At 35.0% G+C, this 20,454-nt stretch overlaps 3 protein-coding genes across 6 annotated transcripts in view; 2 read left to right on the top strand and 1 right to left on the bottom strand.

Moving 5' to 3' along the window:
* The window catches only part of LOC126380131 (ADP-ribosylation factor GTPase-activating protein 1), a 28,606-nt gene extending 21,129 nt beyond the window's left edge, over positions 1–7,477 (top strand). For both annotated transcript variants that reach the window (XM_050029387.1, XM_050029386.1), the window contains exons 7-9: positions 635–765; positions 1,405–1,579; positions 2,270–7,477. In XM_050029387.1, coding sequence (XP_049885344.1) covers positions 635–765; positions 1,405–1,570 — 297 coding nt within the window. In that variant the 3' untranslated portion in view covers positions 1,571–1,579; positions 2,270–7,477. The remainder of the gene's footprint in view (positions 1–634; positions 766–1,404; positions 1,580–2,269) is intronic.
* Positions 7,465–10,362, bottom strand: LOC126380137 (peroxisomal membrane protein PEX16). The gene has a single exon (XM_050029393.1). The coding sequence runs from the start codon at positions 9,971–9,973 to the stop codon at positions 8,984–8,986; it is 990 nt and encodes a 329-aa protein (XP_049885350.1). The 5' UTR covers positions 9,974–10,362; the 3' UTR covers positions 7,465–8,983.
* A 77-nt stretch (positions 10,363–10,439) lies between these two features.
* Positions 10,440–19,869, top strand: LOC126380155 (uncharacterized protein CG1161-like). 3 transcript variants are annotated; one of them, XM_050029416.1, is made up of 5 exons: positions 10,440–10,622; positions 13,944–14,062; positions 14,147–14,261; positions 14,607–14,738; positions 17,904–19,869. In XM_050029416.1, exons 1-5 carry the CDS (start codon positions 10,464–10,466, stop codon positions 17,931–17,933), a joined length of 555 nt encoding a protein of 184 aa, XP_049885373.1. In that variant the 5' UTR covers positions 10,440–10,463; the 3' UTR covers positions 17,934–19,869. The 3 variants fall into 3 exon arrangements, with proteins under 3 accessions (XP_049885373.1, XP_049885372.1, XP_049885374.1); XM_050029415.1 differs by having other exon boundaries at positions 10,446–10,622; positions 15,147–19,869; XM_050029417.1 differs by lacking the exon at positions 10,440–10,622 and adding an exon at positions 13,426–13,626 and having other exon boundaries at positions 15,147–19,869.
* The last annotated feature ends 585 nt before the right edge of the window (positions 19,870–20,454 follow it).

Below are 20,454 nucleotides of genomic sequence, written 5' to 3'. Positions count from 1 at the left end.
TGGAAATGTACTTCAGGTAGTGGAAGATCATCCATCACATAACAAATTCAGATCACTGTTTATAAATAAAAGCAGATACGAGCAAATCGAAGCTAATTTTGGTCCCTCCCGACCCGTGGTACAACTGCGATGTCCAACTGGTTGTACTACGGAGAAGTAAAGTTATCCATAGTTCAACTGGTTGTTCTAAACATCTTTACCACTGGCTCAACTGGAGTGAGTTGTTCTTTCTTTGGTCCAACTAGTTGTACTACTGGGAAATTTAAATGTATCTATGGAACAACTACAGCTGGAACAAAAAAATATTGCACCTTTATTGCACCAATCACTTGATAGTTATTTGTTTTGTAGACGTTCATTTGTTTTACACGATGATCATCTTATCCCCGTGGTTCAACCAGTTGGACATAATTCTACCGTTGTACCACGGATCATATAATCATAAATATAAAAAAAAAGAGTTGAACTGTGGGTAGAGAAGTAAATTCTCCGTAGTACAACCAGTTGGACATCGCAGTTGTACCACGGGTCGGGAGGGATTTTGGTCAGGTTTTATTCTGCGTCCTTTATGAACCATCTTGTTGCGATGATCCGATTTTGGGGATTGGTATTCTTGTATGATCTGTTTGTCCAGGTGAACAACCGTGGGGGCTGGAGCTCGCTGGGCGGGACAAACGAGATGCGCCGCGGAAGCAACTCGGGACCGTACCAGTCGCAGAGCTACGGCGCTATGAAGAGCTCCACTTCTGAGCCCTACTCTCAATGGTAAGCTATTCTGGTCAACGGTGCCGTTTCTGGTAGAGGCCAACTTAATTTTAATTTAGTTTGGCAGCTCTATCTTACACTCATAGTAAGTGAAGAACAGCAATATTTTTAAACATGTCAGACTAAATGACTTTTGTTCGCCAGAATCGGCACCAATGGCCAAGTTTTTGGTGGTACCAAGAAAGGCATATATTGAGGACGACCTCCGCCATATGACTTTTTCGACTGACATTCTAATTTCTATTCGTTTTGTTCTTTTTAAGAAGAAGTGTTTCGTTCTTTTTTAGTAATTTTCATTTTTGTTTTTATTGGTTGTTTTTGTATAGTTACTGTAACATGTTCTATTAATCAATACTTTTTTCTTATGGTAAAAAATCACTCCGAGGACTGTCCCGCGCTCGTAACTTTCTTTTTGATGCGAACGGCAAAGGACTGGAACTGTCTGCCTTAGTCTGTTTTTCCAAGTCGTCATAATCTAAGAGCCTTTAGACTGGAGTGAATAGGCATTTGCTAGTTAAGCGTGATCCACCGTAGACTAAATCGCCACTTACCATCAGGTGAGATTGCGGCAAACTCGAGGCTATATTATTAAAAAAAAATACCTATTTAAAACTAAAATATGTACAAAATGGTATTCAGGAACGAGCAAACCCAGCCGCATTGGAATACAGTGGCAGCCCGGAATAATACGCAGGCGCAAAACGACCTGTCACAAGTTGGAATCCGCAGCCCTCCGCCCGACATCAAGAACATAGTCATCAAAAAGAAGGATGACGACGAATCCTGGGACTGGCTCAACAACTAAGATCTGACGGTATGTCCTATTATTAAAAAAAAGTTTCTTCGTATCGGATCGGAAAGTTTCTTCGTTCTGATGTAATCGTATGTCGCATGGCCACCGCATAGATGGTTTTACTATAAGGTTGCCAGTATTTAAGAATTACATAACAAAAAGTTCGACATTTGAACATTATTTTATTACGTCATAATTCTTTTTTATACTCATATATCTTTTTCCTATTCATATTTTTGTGATAATGGGTTTATATGCCTGTGAATAAGGAACTTTTATTATTATTATGTATGTCGTTTCCATATCTGGGGCCTATGGAGTCCCGGACTTTTGGTCTTTGACATTTTCACAGTAGGTACATCTAGGTCGTCATCCACCCTATATTCAAATCACCTGTCACTCTATACAAATAGGCAAAACACATGACGTCATCAATAACCGTGGTCAAACGTCGTACTCTTTGTTTTACAATTCATATTTAAAATTCACAAAGTTATAAGGAAATATCTGATTGATTTTTAATTATCTCGGACTGACTTCTATTATAATTTATCTTTGACCATCAGCCTATTGCATCACGTCGTAAGGAAGCTTGCGTACTTATGAGTAGACCCTACTGCAGCAAGGGAACATAAACTACCTTCGACGTGTATTTGACTTGATGTGCAAATCTACACGTTCAACATTTAATTGAATTTTATTTATTTTCAGCGTTACTCCGGATTTCAAGAATCAATTGCAGTTCAATTATTTAAATTGATGTATTTACCGCCATATTATACTGAGACCATAAGTTGTGCTTGTAGCGTCGACCGTTTGACAGTGTTCTACCATCCGAATCCTTAGCGAGATATTAAAGAACCTTCCTTTGCATAGAGTGAAACCTTACCACAAATAAATACCGATAAATAAATAAATAAAATAAAAAATAAAAACCTTTCTAAAATCCGTCGTTTAATCGGCTTGCCGAACTTCATGTGACGTCACGAATCGGGGATCGCCATCTTGGTTGTTTACGCGGTACGACAGAATCAAATCGATGTTCGATTTGCTCCAATCTGAATCGGCTTCGTCTTACTCGGAATTTTTCATATTTATTGAAATTAAAATCGGCGTAATAAGAAAATCAAGCATTTCGTGCTCATGCCAAACGGTAAAAGTATTAAAATATGCTATTCAGCGGAATTAATATTATGCTGGTAAGATATGTCGAAGAAATTCAATCCCTAATTTAAATTTTTAGTGAAATCCATTTCGGTCAAAGTTGAGACTCTCATTCAATGCAGCAAGCCAGCTTATTGCCTAGTAACACATGTAACCATGAATGTTAAGTGCTTTGGGATAAAAATCCTTCGGTGTTGCGTTACTATACTATTATTCGGCGAGACTACGAAAATGATAGACAGATAAACTGCACTTGTTCGTATAATAGGTGAGAATATGCGAGGAAAATTTATCCAAAAAGCTACTGTGTTTATGTGACCACTTCTAGGCTCATCATCCTGACACACCCCGGACACTTCATACAAACAACCCCATTTTACACAGACACTACACATTGACATTATCGTACAAGCGCATCTGTGTGTGTGATGTCTGATGCCATACGATTCAAATCTAAACTAAGTTGGGGGGGGAAGGTTTAAACCTAACTCAGACGCTGGTGGGGAGCGGAGAGATGCCGTTCTATACGTAGTATTATTCCTTATTCTAAAAGTATTTTTTTAAATAAATATCCGAGGACGGAGTTCCGACGGCGCCGTTCACCTAGTACAATCATGAGCAATATAATGTACCCACTTTAAGACTGTCGCACTAACATATTTGACATTTAGTGAGACTTACAATTCAATTTGTCAAAAAGTTAATGTGACATGGTACCAAAGTATATACATATTAATGCTCGTGACCGTACAAAGTTGTCCCTTTACATTTAATAAGTATTCCCCTTTCAAGCGTTAAAAACATAAACTTATTAACAAAATCGAAAAGTGAACAATAAATGCAGCATTTTATTAACTGCTTGAATCTGTTTGTATTCCCACATGAAATTATTTAGTATAATATATATCCTAAACATTATGAACCTCGCAATATACATGTACTTGTACTTGTTATACGGGAGACAAGACCGATAGATTTTGTGGATTAACATAATTATGAATGTTGCATTGTGATATTGATAATAATTTTTCGAATTTCATAATATTCGTTGTCTTCGCCTAATAATAAACATCACATCACCGGTTGCTCGTAACACGAATCAATATTTGTCTAGTTCATGATTTTATGTAATATAATGGTGCTGATTTCAGTACACACCATCTAACTTTATTTTAAGTTATACCTATCATTTTATTATCCGCCGAAAAGGAAAGGGACGGGTAATCGACAGGCATAAAATTTATGGGACACACGTAAATTTTAGGCAGATGTTTAAAATCCCTCCCAAAATTTTATACTGGCCAATAATCCGACAGAATTAAGTTGACAGCACACGTCCACTGGTTGCATATCAGCCGGTCCGCGGAGGTCCGTGTTGCTCTTTGCATATCAGCTAGGTATTCATTTTAAAATTAACAGTTGTTCATCATCCGTCCCTTTCCTTTTCGGCGGATAAGAAAATGACGGGTATAACTTAAAATAAAATTAGGTGTCTGCAGGAATCGGAGCCAATATAATCCGAAATGCGAATAAGTGCAGTACCTAAGTATAATGTTATATCTTTTAATATTTGACATGGAAAAGATATTGGAACATTCCTGGGGCTTTAGTCAAGTTGCAAACTACGAAATACGACAGTGAAAAAAACGTACGGGATTCACATGTCACATTATTGTCGCTTATCGCTGCCGTTTGCGACATGGCTGACCCCAATGACTTGTATTCGCGCCGCGACAGGCCTACAGGAATCTTACAAGATAACAGATGGTTTCTAAACGACGAATAAATATTTTATAGACTGCTTTGTAGCTGCTGACTTGTAAGTTTCCTACACCTGCGTATTATTAAAAAATAATGTTTACATATTAGATAATCTAGTGGTAATATTGCCACACTAACTAAGCTACGTCTATACCCAATATTGATATTTGATTGAACTGTTTATTACATTATTGTAATATTTTTGAAAAGCTGTCCATTATTTGAGCTATTATTAGGTACCTATAAAATATGTATAAAAGTAATCAGTATCGAGAATATTTTTGCGATTTTCTTATAATATATTTATTTGTAAACTTTATATTTAAGGCCTTTGCTCATCAGATCTTTTTGATCACACTTTAACATTGAAAGATGAAGATATTCTGGGCATGGTCCTTCGTACGAAAAATGCATTAGTAAATAAATTACACTCAGCTAAATAATTGTGGAGTGAGGAAATTGTCGCTCTGGCAATGATTATCGAAACTGTAATAGGGTTGTTCTTAAATGTACAAATGATATAAATCTACGAAATATAAAATTGCAGTTCAATTCTATTAGAATAAATTCGTTAGCATCAAAATAAAAATATTTAGAATAATGTGACGAAGCATTTATTTTGGTATTAAATAAAATATTCCGTATTGTAGGCTGATGGAGGGCCCGTCGAGCTTTAAAACTATTTTATGACTGCTTTTGTATGAGAAAAAAGCGAAAGAAAGCCGGAACGCGCTGAGCAATACTATAATATTTCAGTGGCGTGAAGGTAAATCGGGTCGTTTCTGCTGCTATAGAGTAACGACAATGTTCACTATTGTTCTACTGTTTTGTCACTATACGTGGTGTTAGTAACATCGTAGCGAATACTGAGGGGGATGATTTAGACCATGATTCGACAGAAAATTCCACTTGATATTAATTCTCAAGTGGATTTTTCCGTCGCAATTTATGTATTTTTTTAAATTATTTTAAATTCCGTATATTTGCGACGGAAAATTTCACTTGGCATTAACTCAGAATAAAGAGTTGAATCGTCCCCCTCAGTGTTTGTTTCGTAACAAGTAACAGTCACTAACACCCTGTAAACAGATTTCATTGTTGATTAACTGTTATATTTGTTTGTCTTGTATGAAAGCAGTCTTATTTGTGTGTCATGTATAAAGCTTTATTGGAGTTGCCTTTGCCCGATAGTTGGGCTATGCGTGGGATAGATGTACGTGCGGTAGGTACGCGTGAAGTAGATAGGAGATAATACCCCTAACTCTCGGAGACTGCCAAGACAGAGAAGAGGGGGGAATAGAACACTTTTGTTTTTATTACAATTCTGACTGCCGCCAGAAATTGTACAAAAGAGGTTTGAAATGATGGTTGGCGGTGATAAAGTAAGTTGGTTAATTTTACTATCTATAAATCGAAATTTAGGAGATATATTATAATAATAATTAATAAATGCTATTACACCGTGTTTTAGCCGGCCAGTCTAAATCTGGTCAGTGCTTTTAAATCTAATTATTTAAATCATGTTAGAAACTATAGGTATAGTCTGCGCACAAGTTCTTCTCAGACAGTGACAGAGAGAGGCGTCAAGCTGAATAAGTGTTTGTCTACCTCTCTCGCTCTGCCCCTCACATACTTCAGCAGGGCTAACATGCGCAACGTGATAACATTATCGATCGATTCAATTGTCGAAATCGATGATTGTTTTTTTCCCTAATATGCGTGGCACGGGCTGAAAGATATGACATGGCTTCACATATTAGCACCAATCGACAAAACAACATAATTATATCGTCTTATTACCGTTACAAAATTTTATCTCGTGGCGCATGTTAGCCCTACAGGTGGTGACAAGGACTTTCGCGCGGACCATAGGAGGTGACGGTATTAAACCCCATTGTTAAATATAAACGAAGTAAAGGTGAAGTGGTAGAATCAATCTGATTGATAGGGTTTGTGCTGAAGGTAGGTTACGCCCACCTGTACATAAATTGAAGGAGTGACTTCACTCGAGCCACTAGATTTGCTACCATTTTTACCGCACGGCTTTCAGACATGTAACCTTTAACAATGAAATACTTATGCTTAGAAAAAGAGTAGGTAGCTCAATAAAGGCACGCGACTACCACACTTGAACCCACATATCCACACTGATCGAATGGCACTAAAGGCGGGAAGGAGAATAGAAAATATATTTAGCTAGCTACATTTATTGTTATACCTAATTTTTATTGCTATGTATTTTATAAGTTTTATTTGAATCTTTATGTACAAAATATAATTTTAGCTACTAAACTCTGTTTAAGTTATGTTGTGAACAGAAATTAACGCTGTTATTGATGTACGCGGTGATGTAGAGCAAATAGTGTGTGATCAAATTAGTGTGATATAATATTTATTTTACAATTATTCTACTTAGTTGAATAGGTACCAACCACTGGCGTTCTACTACTGAGTAATTTTACCTCGTCCGCATGGAGTTTACTCCAAACTTCAGCTACAAATGTAAAGTCAAAATTATATACATAATAAATAATGTTAAATGATCAGAACTCGAAGTTTTTATAGCAACAAACACAAGGCAAAAATTTACTACAATAAAATTTCGCTATAGCTGTTTATCAAAAGCCATTTTTGATAAGAGTATCAGCGATGCACAGGTTTGGTCACACAAGGTTTGCCTTAGAAATAATTCCATAAATATTGCTCTACATGTTATTAATAATTGTGGTTCCGAGTTCTATGATAGTCTAATGTTGTAGGTCTCAAACAGGTGTTGATAATTGTTGTAGGTAAGCCCCTGTTCAGCTACGGAACAAAATATGTCGTTAGACGTGTTATGATTCACGTGTTACATCAGTAGACATTTTATCCCGCGGCGTATTTCCCCCGAATGTAATCCTGGATCTATGTTCTATGTTTTTACCTTTGTGATCCCTTTTAAAGTATATTATTATTTAATGTATTGAATTGAAATAAATAAATTAGTTTGTGAAAGCATCTTTTATTTTCAAATTACTATTATATATTTTTGAACTAAAATATTGCTTTAGAACAAGTTTATTTCTTAGACCAGCCGCTGTAAGAGACTGCGCGGGCGCAGTTGAGCTGGGCGGCGCTGTTTGCAGGCTCTCCCATACAGCTGACATATTGGGGTTAACAGTGATGATATAAGACTAAGTCTTTTTAGTGTCTTGTTTTAACAAGACAGATGTTGCTCTTTGTAAGGACTGGCCATTAGTCATAAAATTACGCATTTGAACTTTCCACATGATTTTATACAAAACTAGCTTTCTGCCCGCTAATCCATGTAGATTTACCTTATGTATCGTTTTTAATATCGGTGCAGAGATTACTTCCTACAAACTTACGAACTGTAATATAAATAGCAACTGTGTGTGGGAAAGCCCTTACACTGCCCAGGTTGGCCCTGCTCACAGATTCAAAATGCTGGTATCAACTTAAAAAAGCGGCTGGCTTTACAATTAGTCTTTGATGGAATTTCGTCACTGTTAACATGTAACAAATTTAAGACTACATTCTCAGTTGACTCGTAGAGGTGTACAACTATATCACAAGATCTACTGTGACCATTCTCTCAACTCGATACATTAATTGTGATTAAGAATGACGAGGTTCCACCTGTTATTTGACAACATTATTCTGGGCTATTTATTGAAATAGGCACTTGATTGGAATTAAGCTAAACAGTTAGTTTCTTATTGTTAATTCCCTTAAAGCTTAGGTCATGGGAATTTGTTATCTCTCTTTATCCACATACTTATTTTATAAAAAGGACATTTAAAAATGTAACCAACACCTACAATCCCATCACTTAAATAAATAACAATTGCAGAGTACATAGTTTTGAGTAGACAAAGTTGTATTAAAAATTGATACAACTGAGCGCTTGTATAAAAATATGGACAACATCAAAATTATAGATGAAATCAATTAATTCTTAAATTCAATTATTATATTTACATGATCATTTGGAATGTATATATATAAACAAAGCATACTTTTCGCTATGCTGCAGAAGCAATTAACTATTACATTATCCTACAAAACATAAGAATGTTCGCTCGGCAGAGTAATTAACAGCTATTATGTAAAAGTAGCTTATTTTTTGAACTGTTTTCTTATAGCATTAGCTTAGGAATAATATTGCTTTATCATTGTACATATGAGTTTTCTTAAGTTAAATGTATTGGATTTAGGCTATTGTCTACCCTATTCTACATTATATTCAGTTGAACCTGCAGTGGGCCATGTAAAATCTTTTTCCGACTTTAGAACTAATTAATAATTGGCACCACTTTGAATATTATGCTATTCCTACAAATGTTATGTATATAACTCTATATACTTATATATAACTATATAAATATTCCAGCACTGAGTAAAATATTACAATATGCAATAGATATTGTCAACTTCGATTTTCATTACAGAAAAGGTACCTACTTTGTCTTCTCTTTAATCTTTTTTTGACTAGGAGTCTTATGAGGACCACATGTAGAAATAGATCTCTTGCCAATGACTCAAATATTGGATGATGGGCCCACATATGAAGGACATAATTGGTATTTTGTTTGAGGCAGATGTAAGAACACCCTCGATGACATTCTTAGAGTATCCGTTATACATTGGGCTTCTTAACAAGTATAAAACAAGACAAAGTTTTCTGCGGCTAATTTCTAATCTTTGTTCATATGAAAGTTGTTTCATGTGCTTGTTGTAAAGCTTCATGCTTGCTAGATCAAGACCTAGCGCAACAAGCCACTGCTTCCATGCTTTCGTACCAAATATCCTCATTGCAGCAAGATGTATCAGAGGCTTCAGTATATTCAATGTTTCAGCATACAATAAGTCTTTCACTTCAGTCCCTGGGTAAGCACTGTCATCTTTAAGTTTCACTGGCTGCCAATCCCTGAAGGCGACTGGCGGTGCGCCATCCACACGTCGAATGATTCGCCCAGATCTCCGAAGAGTGAAAAAAGCATTTGAGTTTTCATCTGTCTCTTTGCCTTCTGTAAACTTCTTTCTCTGTAAGGCGGGCACTGGTGGATGTCCTATGGGCAATTCCTTGTATCTGTACAGAAGTATTAAGGCAGAAGAACACTTGAAAAGCTGCAGCAACGTGGCCGCTGTCCACTTGCAGCGGCAGCCCCATCGTTTCTTGACAACAAGTTCAACAAATACTTCACAATAGTGAATTATTGTAAGCAAAATTTTTATCTGCTCTCGTAGTCCATAGGACTGTACGTCAGTGCCGTAGGCCTCGCGGATGATGCGATCGTTGAACAGCGACAGAAGTTTGGACAATGAGTACACTAGTTCTGATACAATAGGTGATTTGTTGATTTTACCGGCAACAAAATACGAAGACCATGTCGCCACAGTCTCTACATCGGTCACCAAATTAGGGTTCGTAATTACCCATCGCTTGTAAGCGTCGTATAATTTATGTAGAGATAAATTATTATCCATTTTTATGAAGCAAACTCCAAAGTGCAAGTAGACAACAGTCAGTCCAAGTTATGCAGCTTGCAGACTAAACTATTTTAAGTTTTTAATTCCACTGTGCACATTAACTTACCTATAAAATTAATTAATAAAAACGTGTTTAAAAATGGAAACTACGTAAGTTCTAAAAATCTACAAATCACCTGAATTATACCATGTAAATCGCCATACAGATTATATTTTTTATTAGTGTGATTCTAGTGCAGAGAAATAATTTAAAAGGAAAGAGAAATAGTTTAGCCAAGTTTAGCTATTGAGGCGCACAAAAACAACACAAAAAGTATTTCTTTCCCTGTCATACTATTTAGTATTAACAAAAAGAATTTGTGAGAAAGGAACATCATTCGAAGTGACCAAGAAGTGACACTTTGGAAGTGACACTGCGACACTAGCGCCCCGTGGCCGCGAGTTTTTTTTCGTGGCTTGTTCGTGGCGGACTGTAAGCGTGGTTTTAATGGCGGTATCGGCGGCGGTTCCCAACCGAAGTATCATAATCAGCTTATTCATTTTGTTATTTATAAATACAATGGAGACTGGAGTTCGTGCACGGTTACGCGGTTTCCAAATATTTTTTGGTCCGTGTTGCTCTATGAGGACAAGGCTAAGCAAGCATGTACGTCCATCCATTATGCCAAGTCAATGCCAAGTGATTTGAGCGACGATATATTTTCATCATAAATCCAACCAAATCTAATGAGTTTTTTGATTTATTTGCTTGATAAACGCGACTGTTCTTTGGTCAATCTTTGGTGTATATTTATTACTGGTCCATAAATATCTGTAAAAAGCTCAGAACAATAACTAAAGCATAGAAGGAAGGCTAAAATAAGAATTCAGAAACTATAAACCGGCTCTCTTCTAGCTTACGACACAAACTATGAGTGAGAAAAGGACAAATGATTCGCTCTTTGCTTCATTTTTTCCGAGGTTGTCACAACATGAAATGTCATTTGGACCTATTGGACTCATTTTAACTCGGCCAAATACATAGTAACATACATAAGAAGATTTTACTTATATTTACCGAACTATTTGACACGGTCGCGTCAACTGTGTTTACGAGTGTCTTGTGTTCAGATTGTTTTAAGTGATAATTTAACAATATTTTTCCAAATAAATAGAAAGAAACTTTTATTTATATCAAATAATTGAGTGTCTCGACTGTGTGACATTATGTCTTGTGTGGTATGGGGCTGCAGCTCACATTCAGGAAGAAAAGAAAATAGCCAACAACTTCTGTCGTTTCATCGGTAAGTTTTTTGTAATTTTCTAGTGAAATGTGAACTGCTGAACAATTTTAGGAAAGTAATATGTTTTGCTGAATAGATTTGTAGCATAAAATATTTGAGATATCCATTATATTATACGTTTCATCGATGAATACGGAATTGATTTGAGGTTATGTTGATTGTCCATAGTGATGTACTAAAATTATCGATACTTTTAATTTTTAGATTTCCTGTAGACGATAACAAAGAGAAAGAATGGATAATTCGCATTAATAGACGAAATTGGATTCCAAATAAGTACAGCCGTATTTGCTCGAAACATTTTACTGCGGATTCATTTATGTGTGTTCCTAATTCAAAGTGGAGGCGTCTTCGAGACGATGCTATTCCTACATTGAACATTATAGATCAGACAGATGAAATGGTGTTTAAATTTAAATTTCAGCCTAGCCTGCATCATCTCACTGCTGGATAGATAGATAAGATATTTGTATCATGTTATCACAACACGTTTATACTATCTATCATTCAACTACATATTATTATGTACTTAATAAACTTAGTATATATATACTAAGTCTGTAGTTGTTTTATGTCTAAACAATTATGAGTTGTACACGTTTTATATAAGTAAATTATTATTATCTTTGATTTCAGATATTAAATCCAAAAGTGTCGACTGGATTTACATGAAAAGGTATATCAAATAATTTTCTTTTTTTATATTTTTAACATGATATACATATATAGAGTGTATAATTCAACCAGCTGCACAATGCACTTAAATCAGATATATTTTACTTTTATTTTTATAGATTATTTTGTACATATACTATTTTAACATTATTATTAAACTTTATTTCAGTCAGTTCAAGAAGACGAGATGAAAAATTTAAAAGAAAAGCTGAACAAGTCCCGCCTCAAGATCAAACGACTTAATGAAAAAAAAAAAACAATGTGACAGGGTGTCACAAAGACAGTTTCTAAGCAAATTGACACTGTTTAGAAATTAATAAATTTGTATTTATTGTAAATATAATGTACATAATTAATAACGTGTGAAATAAATACTTGCTAATGAACAGATTTACGATCTAATTTATATTTCATTTTACCTCCTTTTCTTATTTACTCCTACTCCAACACTCCAGGTTGATACGAACTGCGCCCAATAAAGAATGTAATGAATGTTATAGATTTGTGTAAGCGACTTAGATAAATCTTGACTAAACCTTCCTTTACAAATACAAATATACTTTATTGCACACAACATACAATACTTACAAGTTTTGCACGAAAGATACAGTACACCACCTACCTACCTTTTACTTTCCCTTTCTGTTCTCTTATGAATACTTGTATGCCGTATTTTTTTAAGTATAATGCTATATCTAGTAGGTACGAGTATGGTAATCCTAGTATTGAAACAGCTTGTAGCCCTAGTAAAGACCGCCATTTTATGTTTACAGAGTGGCACGTTTTTTCTGTAGGTATTTCCAGTCCATACTCTTTTCTATGTCTATGGCGTGACCCCATCGGGCCTCTTACCGTCTGTGCGGCTTAGACCCGGCGGCGGCGGTTCCAATTTGCACGGCACGTCGATCGACACCAGTGCACGGCGGATGACATCATAAATAAATTCGAATATTACAAAATACTTACCGATGAAACGATAACAGTTGGCTATTTTCTTTCCTTCCTGAATGTGAGCTGCAGCTCCAAACTAATATAAACCAGACAATATAATCCAAAAATGGTTAGATACTTACCTATCAGAGACAGAGTCTCCTTTCATCAAGAAGAAGATAATTGCATCCTACAAAAAGAAATCTTGTAAAAAAAATTTATCGACATTAATTGTAAGTAAATTTAATTTTATCGACATATTACTAAAGTGAAACCCAACACTAGGCAATGAAAAACTTGTGACAACCTACGAAATTACGAAACAATTTTTGTATATGCGTCTTTGTCTAACATTACGCCGGTTCCGTAAGATTAAGTAGAGCAGAATTATAGAGTTCTGTTGCTATTTTAGCCTTCCTTCTATGCTTTAGTTATTGTTCTGAGGTAAAAAGTATCTAATGAAAAACGAGCAGTCTCAGAATTAATCTATGGAATTAATGTATTTTATGAAAATCAGAATAGGCTGTGTGGATTGTATTCCCTTGCATTTCCCATATAAAATAAAACAACCAATCACATTGACAGATTCAGCCAACTTATTTATTTTCGTCTTGATTTTCGTATTTTTTCATAAAAATAATGAATATTATAAAATAAATTCGAAAAACATAATACCAAATGAAGTCCAGTGACAAATGAAGTGTTAATATGGCACTGAAAAGTTATATCATTTACTCAACTTTGATTTTCGTTTGCGCTTTGGTAAGATTTAAAAAATAGACCATTATCTTTCTATTTTGTATTCATAGATTATTTTCTTGTGAAGTATTTTTCGCCGGTGGATTGGAGTTGCTCACGTGGGTATATGGAGTTCACTTTTTAATCTGTACTGACGAGTTGGGGTTTAATTAAGAACTTAAGATTTAGATGCGGTGCGCCGGCTGTTTTCATAGCACATTTGATCCGCTACTGAAGTTGAAATGACCACTAGGGCTTTGTGATATCAATAAATACATATAATTGACGAACTATAGGGTGCCTTCAATTGTTCATATTTATAGCCATATGTTTACTTGTAGGCTCAGCATCATGAAGACAAGAGGTGCCGATGTGTGTGTCCAAGCCCTGCTGCGGTACTCAACAGCTCTCTCAGTACCGACAGAAAGCTTTTCATTGCCAATGTTCCACCAAGTCAGTGGTAAGAGCTTTAAAGAGGCATATCATTTGTAATGCATACATTTCATGAATGTTGCGGGTAATAAACCTATTTATTATTTTGCAGTAACTGTGATGGTGTGATTTTGCCACGGGTTGGCGATGAAATCAAGGGCCATGAGCAAGAGTTCTGTCCACGCTGTGAGTGCAAGTATGAGAGCAGGAACACTACAGTCATTATGGTAAATATGTTGAATAAGCCACTGTTTGAAACTTAGTTTGTGTGGAGTTGTGTCCATTTCTGAGTTGTGAAAAGAAAACAAGCAGTTACATTTGCATTTATACTAGCGCTTAGAAAAATGTAGATCATAAATTCAAATTCAAAAATATCTTTATGTATAAGTAAATTTTTAGAATGCCTTATCCACCTAAAACTACTGCAGCTTCTCACAACCTATAGCCAATGAAAAGAGGCTGCAAGAAAATCCTCTGTACAGGGCCCTATCTAAACATCCAACAAAAAAGACTTTAATACGTAAAACAGACTGTCTTTTGCCCACATTGTATTGATATTCTGTTGTTTCCAGGTGGTTGTGGTCATAGTGGTTTGGCTTACCACTATGCTGTTTGTGTACATGATGTTCCTAATGTGCCTGGACCCCCTCATCAATAAAAAGAAAGTGAAGTTGTACCAGGAATACGAATCGGAAGGAGAAGAGGTAAGGATATTTTTAAAAATATATGTTAAAGGAAGACTGACCTATAAACAAATGATTTCACATTTGCTAAGGAGTTTTCTAAAAAAATACGGTAATGATGTGTATTACCGTATTGTAAACACGTGTAGATAAAATTATGTACATAGTATAAGTTTGCTCCCTCAAATTAAGATGTTATTGCTATTCAAATAACATGCAATATCAGTTGTAAAGTTGTTACTAGCCATCATTTGTGACAAGATTGGTTGTCTATTTGATCTAGGACATTTATGAAAAAGAATAATATTCTTAATACAGACAATCTTTTGATTTGTATTGTATTACTTGGTATTGATATTCTATTTTGCTACAATTAATTATTCACTAGATGATGAATATGCATTAATTATATTACCCTTTCACTTTCAGTCACGCAATCTATTAACGCAGGTTGATGAAGGTGGTGAAGACTGAAAATAGAAAGTAATAGATGATTTAAAAGCTCTACGAGTCTTCGAACAAAGATAATATGATGCTATATTGTATACGGCATAAATTAATACATGTTGAGAAGTGTTCCCTGTCCAATCCATGAACAGACTTTAGAGCCACACAGGGCAAATTTTATTAAAACTATTTTACAATATTACAATAGGTACATGACACAATTTTGAAATATTTTGGCAAAATATTTTTTTAGCTTTTTATATTTTTTTATACCTAAACTTTGATTTTTTTATATTTATATATATTTAATTTTGACTGTTTGGATATGAGAATAACAAAAAAAATAATGGTTGTGGAAAAGGTAAACTTATTGCCTGCCAATAACAGTGTTATATTAAGAATTCATAATAATAAAAAAGTCTGTTGTTTTTGGATGTGACTTAATGTATATAATTATATTATTTTTATATTTGGCCCACAGTCAAGGTTAATCAGTTTAAAAGTAAACAAGGAATTTCATTATTTATAATAGGATAGTTGACAAAATAATATCAATTATAGTTCATTATAGTTCATTTTAGTTCCAGAATAAACATATATAAATACAAAAATAAAAAATCCCAATTCACTGAAAAATTAAATAATTACGGCCATCTGGGGCCTGTTTAATAAAACTTACAATTGTAAATTACAATGACAATTTGATGTACATTGCGGAGTGTGTGATCACAAATATTTTGCAGTTTCCTATTAGCTACGTAATGAACACCAAATTGTCGTTGTAATTTACAATTGTAAGTTTTATTAAACAGGCCCCTGAAATCAAGTTGTTAGAAAGAAACGGCAATATGAACGCGTGACATCACCTGTTTCTAGTGCAAAGGTACAATAAGCTATGGGACCGATCATCCAGCATCACTGACTGATGTCTTCGGTGTTAGATGATATATTGACTTGGTTCAGATTAATCGTTAGCATGTTCACGTGAGTGAACAATGAAGAAAAAGAACCCAGCCAACTTCCCTATTATGTATTGTATTACAGAGATGGTTTCTCAATGAGGGATTTTCCAATCGACATTCCTCAAACACTATAGATGGCGTTGTTCACTTTTAACGTGATAATTACTTATTTTCTCTTTGCTGTGGTACCTAATTGTTAAAAAATGTAATGTAATGGCAGAAGCATATTTTTCATTCATTACCAGCCGTATGACGCTCAGTGCTGGGCATAGGCCTCTCCCAAGGATCTCCACGACGATCGGTCCTGCGCTGCTCGCATCCAGCGGCTTCCCGCGACCTTCACTAGATCGTCGGTCCACCTTGTAGCGGGCCTACCCACTGAGCGTCGTCCGACAGAAAGAAAGAAGTGTGGCAGAAGCATATATATATAAAACGAATTGTTGCTTGATATTTGGATCACATTATGTATAAAATGATGTTGCTATTGCTTCTCATTATTTTGATCAGAAAAATAATGTAAGTTGTAATTGTACCTCGTGTAATAAAAAGGGTCATCATTTATACCCAAAAAGAAAGATAAAAGATGCATATTATGTATGTAATCCATGAAGTTAGAAGTTTAACGAAGAAAAAATTGAACAACGCCATCTATCGTGTTTTTGGGGAATGCCATTGGAAAATCCCTTGTTACCATTGTTGTCTGAGGAATTGTTTTTACTTGTTGTATTGTTACCTCTGGTTGATAAATGCTCAAATATTAGTGGTTCATCAATTTGTTGGTCTACATAATTAATTTGCTACGCTTCTCGAAGACTCATATCATAAACGATTTATACAAAAGATTGCATTTTAATTTGAGATATATTATATGATAGATAACCTACACTCAGTGGGTGGATGGTTTGAAAGAAAGTGACGCCTATACAGTATGTCCCGTAAATGATGGATCAACTGTAAATTAAAGACAGCTCATTTAATTATCTAAAACTAACTTGTTCCTTAGGGCTGCCAAGGTATTTTAATGCTGTAGCTAAGCTACAATTACATGACATTTTTGGATCGTGTTTTCTGAATTATTTTAAAATAGTGTAGGTACGTACCTATTCAACAAAGTAAAGGGCTATGAACCTTTCTGGCATATCTCAGTGGCGCCACCTAGCGGATTTTTTAAAACTGCGGCGCACGATGAAACCTGTGCAAATCGATAGGGGACACTTGTCTGAACAAAAAAGCTTTAATGGACCTATGCTCTAAAGTGTCACGTTTTCAAGATATCTAGCTTGAAAGTTACGAAAAGTGTCGTATGGATAAATCGATTTTACTATTTATCTATATACAATCGTAATATAGTGACAAAGTGATTGATTATACATGAAACATTATTTAATATACAACATATTTATCTTATTGAAAAAATGAAATTAATAAATACTTGCAACAACATTAATGGTTTTTGTCTTTGCTACATTATATAGGAAGTACATAGGTACTTAACTGTGCACACCTTATCTAAGGTTACTAATTGCAAACTGAGTTTATCAGTTTGTGTTATGTATGATATAGGCGTCATTTACTCCTTAACTTGATTTTACTTGACACAACGATAGGATCTAATGAAATATAAAATAAAGTTTACATTTTTATAAACGCAATGCGTTTAGTGCGGCATCATTAGTACTCGTTAAAAAGCAGAATTCTCGAAGTTTAAGAAATCTGTGTAAGAGAAACAAAATGGTGTACTTATTAACTGCCATTTTGCTTTCTCGTTTAATTCCAGGAACTACGAAAATGGAGGTCCTTTGTTTAAAGTTGCACGAATTTCTATTATTTCGGCGGAATCAACAAGGATAGCGAATAGCCATACAATAAGTGTGAGTGAGACAACATCATACAATAAATACAATAGGACGATTGGCAGCCGGGTGAACTTTCAGTCAGTTTGCCACTTTCATCTTCAACGTGCGCACGCGCTTTTCTCTGTTCTGAGACTCTATCCTGTTCATTCTGTTGTATTTGTTACCACTGTTGAGTTTGTTAATATTCCTCTTGAGTTTGTTAGTATTTTTGTTGACTTTGTTAGTGTTATTGTTGAATTTGTTGTTGTTGTCTTGGCAAGATGTCCAGTCATGTTGGTGCCAAGCAATGTTTTTTGTTGTGGTGTAAGCACTGTTCGTGGCCCGCGCCGAAGATCTCGGCGTCCTATATAGTCTTACTTGACAAATGAAGATTATATTGCTAGGCACCCCAACATCCTGAATTATGCTCGCCACTTATTTGACGATCGAGAGCTAAGTAATCTTATTTGAACATTGCAAAAATTAAAAATCTCAGTATGCAGTGTATCTGGTATCTATATTATAGTCCCTGGTCAGTATAATACATAAAATGACAATGTATAATTCGGCTCGTTTCTCAATCGTGCTTTTCATAATCGAAATGTCATATGAAAAAAAATTCGTGTATGAAAATAATATATATCCTACTTTATCGAAGCTCTCATTATGTAGCGTCTTAGACGGAGTGTAATCAACGCAAAACATTTTTAACAGAAAGTCGTCAACTTATCTCTATTATAATTAGCCAGAGATAGCTCTTACGCCAAGCGTATCACTTGTGTACCAGACTTACGCTTTCAATAGATTTTATAGCCAACTATTACCACTTAATTATGTATAATAAATGATATTTGCATTTTTTGTAACAGTAGAAAGTAATCAGTTCATATTAATGCAAGCACAACGGTAAGGCTGTTTTTTCATCTGACATGTGCTACGTTGCTAGGTTTAATATCCACCAATCAGATAATTGGGTCTGATTCTGATCGGCACAATGAACCCGATTGTAGGGTATGCAACGTAGCATCTAGCATGTTACTGGTGGAAACGCAGTCTAAATGTGACGTACTTACTTCATTATTGATGGAACAGTATTCTTATCGTTTCCAGCTAACTACGCAATACCGAATATGCCACATTTAAAAGAGGAAGTGAGGATTGCTTGCGCCCTAATAAATGCCTTTGGAAAACGGGTGACAGATCACCCACTCGTAAATGAAATAATCAACGATATATACCTTAAGCACGACGCCCCAAACTATCTGTGCGAGTTTGTAATACAAAACAATTTAAATCAACGCAGAGCCGCTTTCCAAGCTATGAACTCAAGTGAAGGCTTTCAACAGTTTCCCATCTTATCATATGAGGATCTGTTGATAATGTGGTAAGCTACTATGGCGAACACCTAAAAGAAAACGGAACGTTTTTCATTGAAGTGTATGAAGATTTTGAAGTTGACTATAATTTAAATCAATACAACATAGTAGTTTGTGATCCTTGGCTGACAAGAGCTAAAATACTCTCGAGGCACCAGAGCAACAGAATTTATTTTGTATATATCTTGCTAAATAATAGTTTGAAAAACAGAAATAAACTTGTCGGTCACTATTGCAGCTGTATAGTTGGAAAACGGACACTCGGGTGCTGTGCTAATGTCATGTGCATAGTTTGGTATATGGGATGGGCTCGGCACCAAGCAATTCAACCCCCTGCTGCCTTTTTAGATCAAGTTATTATTTCTGATGAAGAAGAAGATTGATTATTCAAGAAGACTGATATTCATTATCCTAATAGGTACGAATTTGTATAAAAAAAGCCTATTTGTTATAAGTATATACACTGTATGTATTCAATAACAATTAGTATTGATTTCATTTTAAGCAAAATATAAATAACTATATGACTACTTTTACGATGTTTTATTTCATACTTATAAAAACACAACTAAGAAAATCGATGAATAATTGAACAATGTGTTCATGTAATATGATTGTTATGAACTAAACAGCTTAAGGTCCCGTTGCATTGAAGGCACACACCCCGTTGGTGTGTCTATACGAACTAGGTATGTTCCATACACTGCTGTAAAGTAAAGTAGTCCTAAAAGCGAATTTTCACACCCCACCTGCTTTCACTGTGATTAGACATTTAAGCTGCCTTTCATTGAATAAACATAAAAACTCAAAAAGTGTGAAATTGTTAGACAATCATAGCAAATAACTTTGAGCGTGATTACCACGAGAATAAGTCATGAGCTGTACATCTCACGACGCGTTTATGGATTTCTTTTAAGTTACACATAAAAGTAAGTTATAGATATTTATTTTACCTATTTTCTATTTATTTATTTTTCAATAAAGTAAATATGTGGTATATTAAACACTAATATTCCATGCATAATCACTTAGTCACTATATTCCAATTGCATATAAAAGTAAAATCGATTTGTTCATACAACACTTTTCGGAACTTTCAAGCTAAATATCTTGAAAA

The sequence above is a fragment of the Pectinophora gossypiella genome, chromosome Z (genome assembly GCF_024362695.1).
Source record: "Pectinophora gossypiella chromosome Z, ilPecGoss1.1, whole genome shotgun sequence".
NCBI classification, from domain to species: Eukaryota; Metazoa; Arthropoda; class Insecta; order Lepidoptera; family Gelechiidae; genus Pectinophora; species Pectinophora gossypiella.
This window is presented reverse-complemented; position numbering and strand designations above follow the sequence as displayed.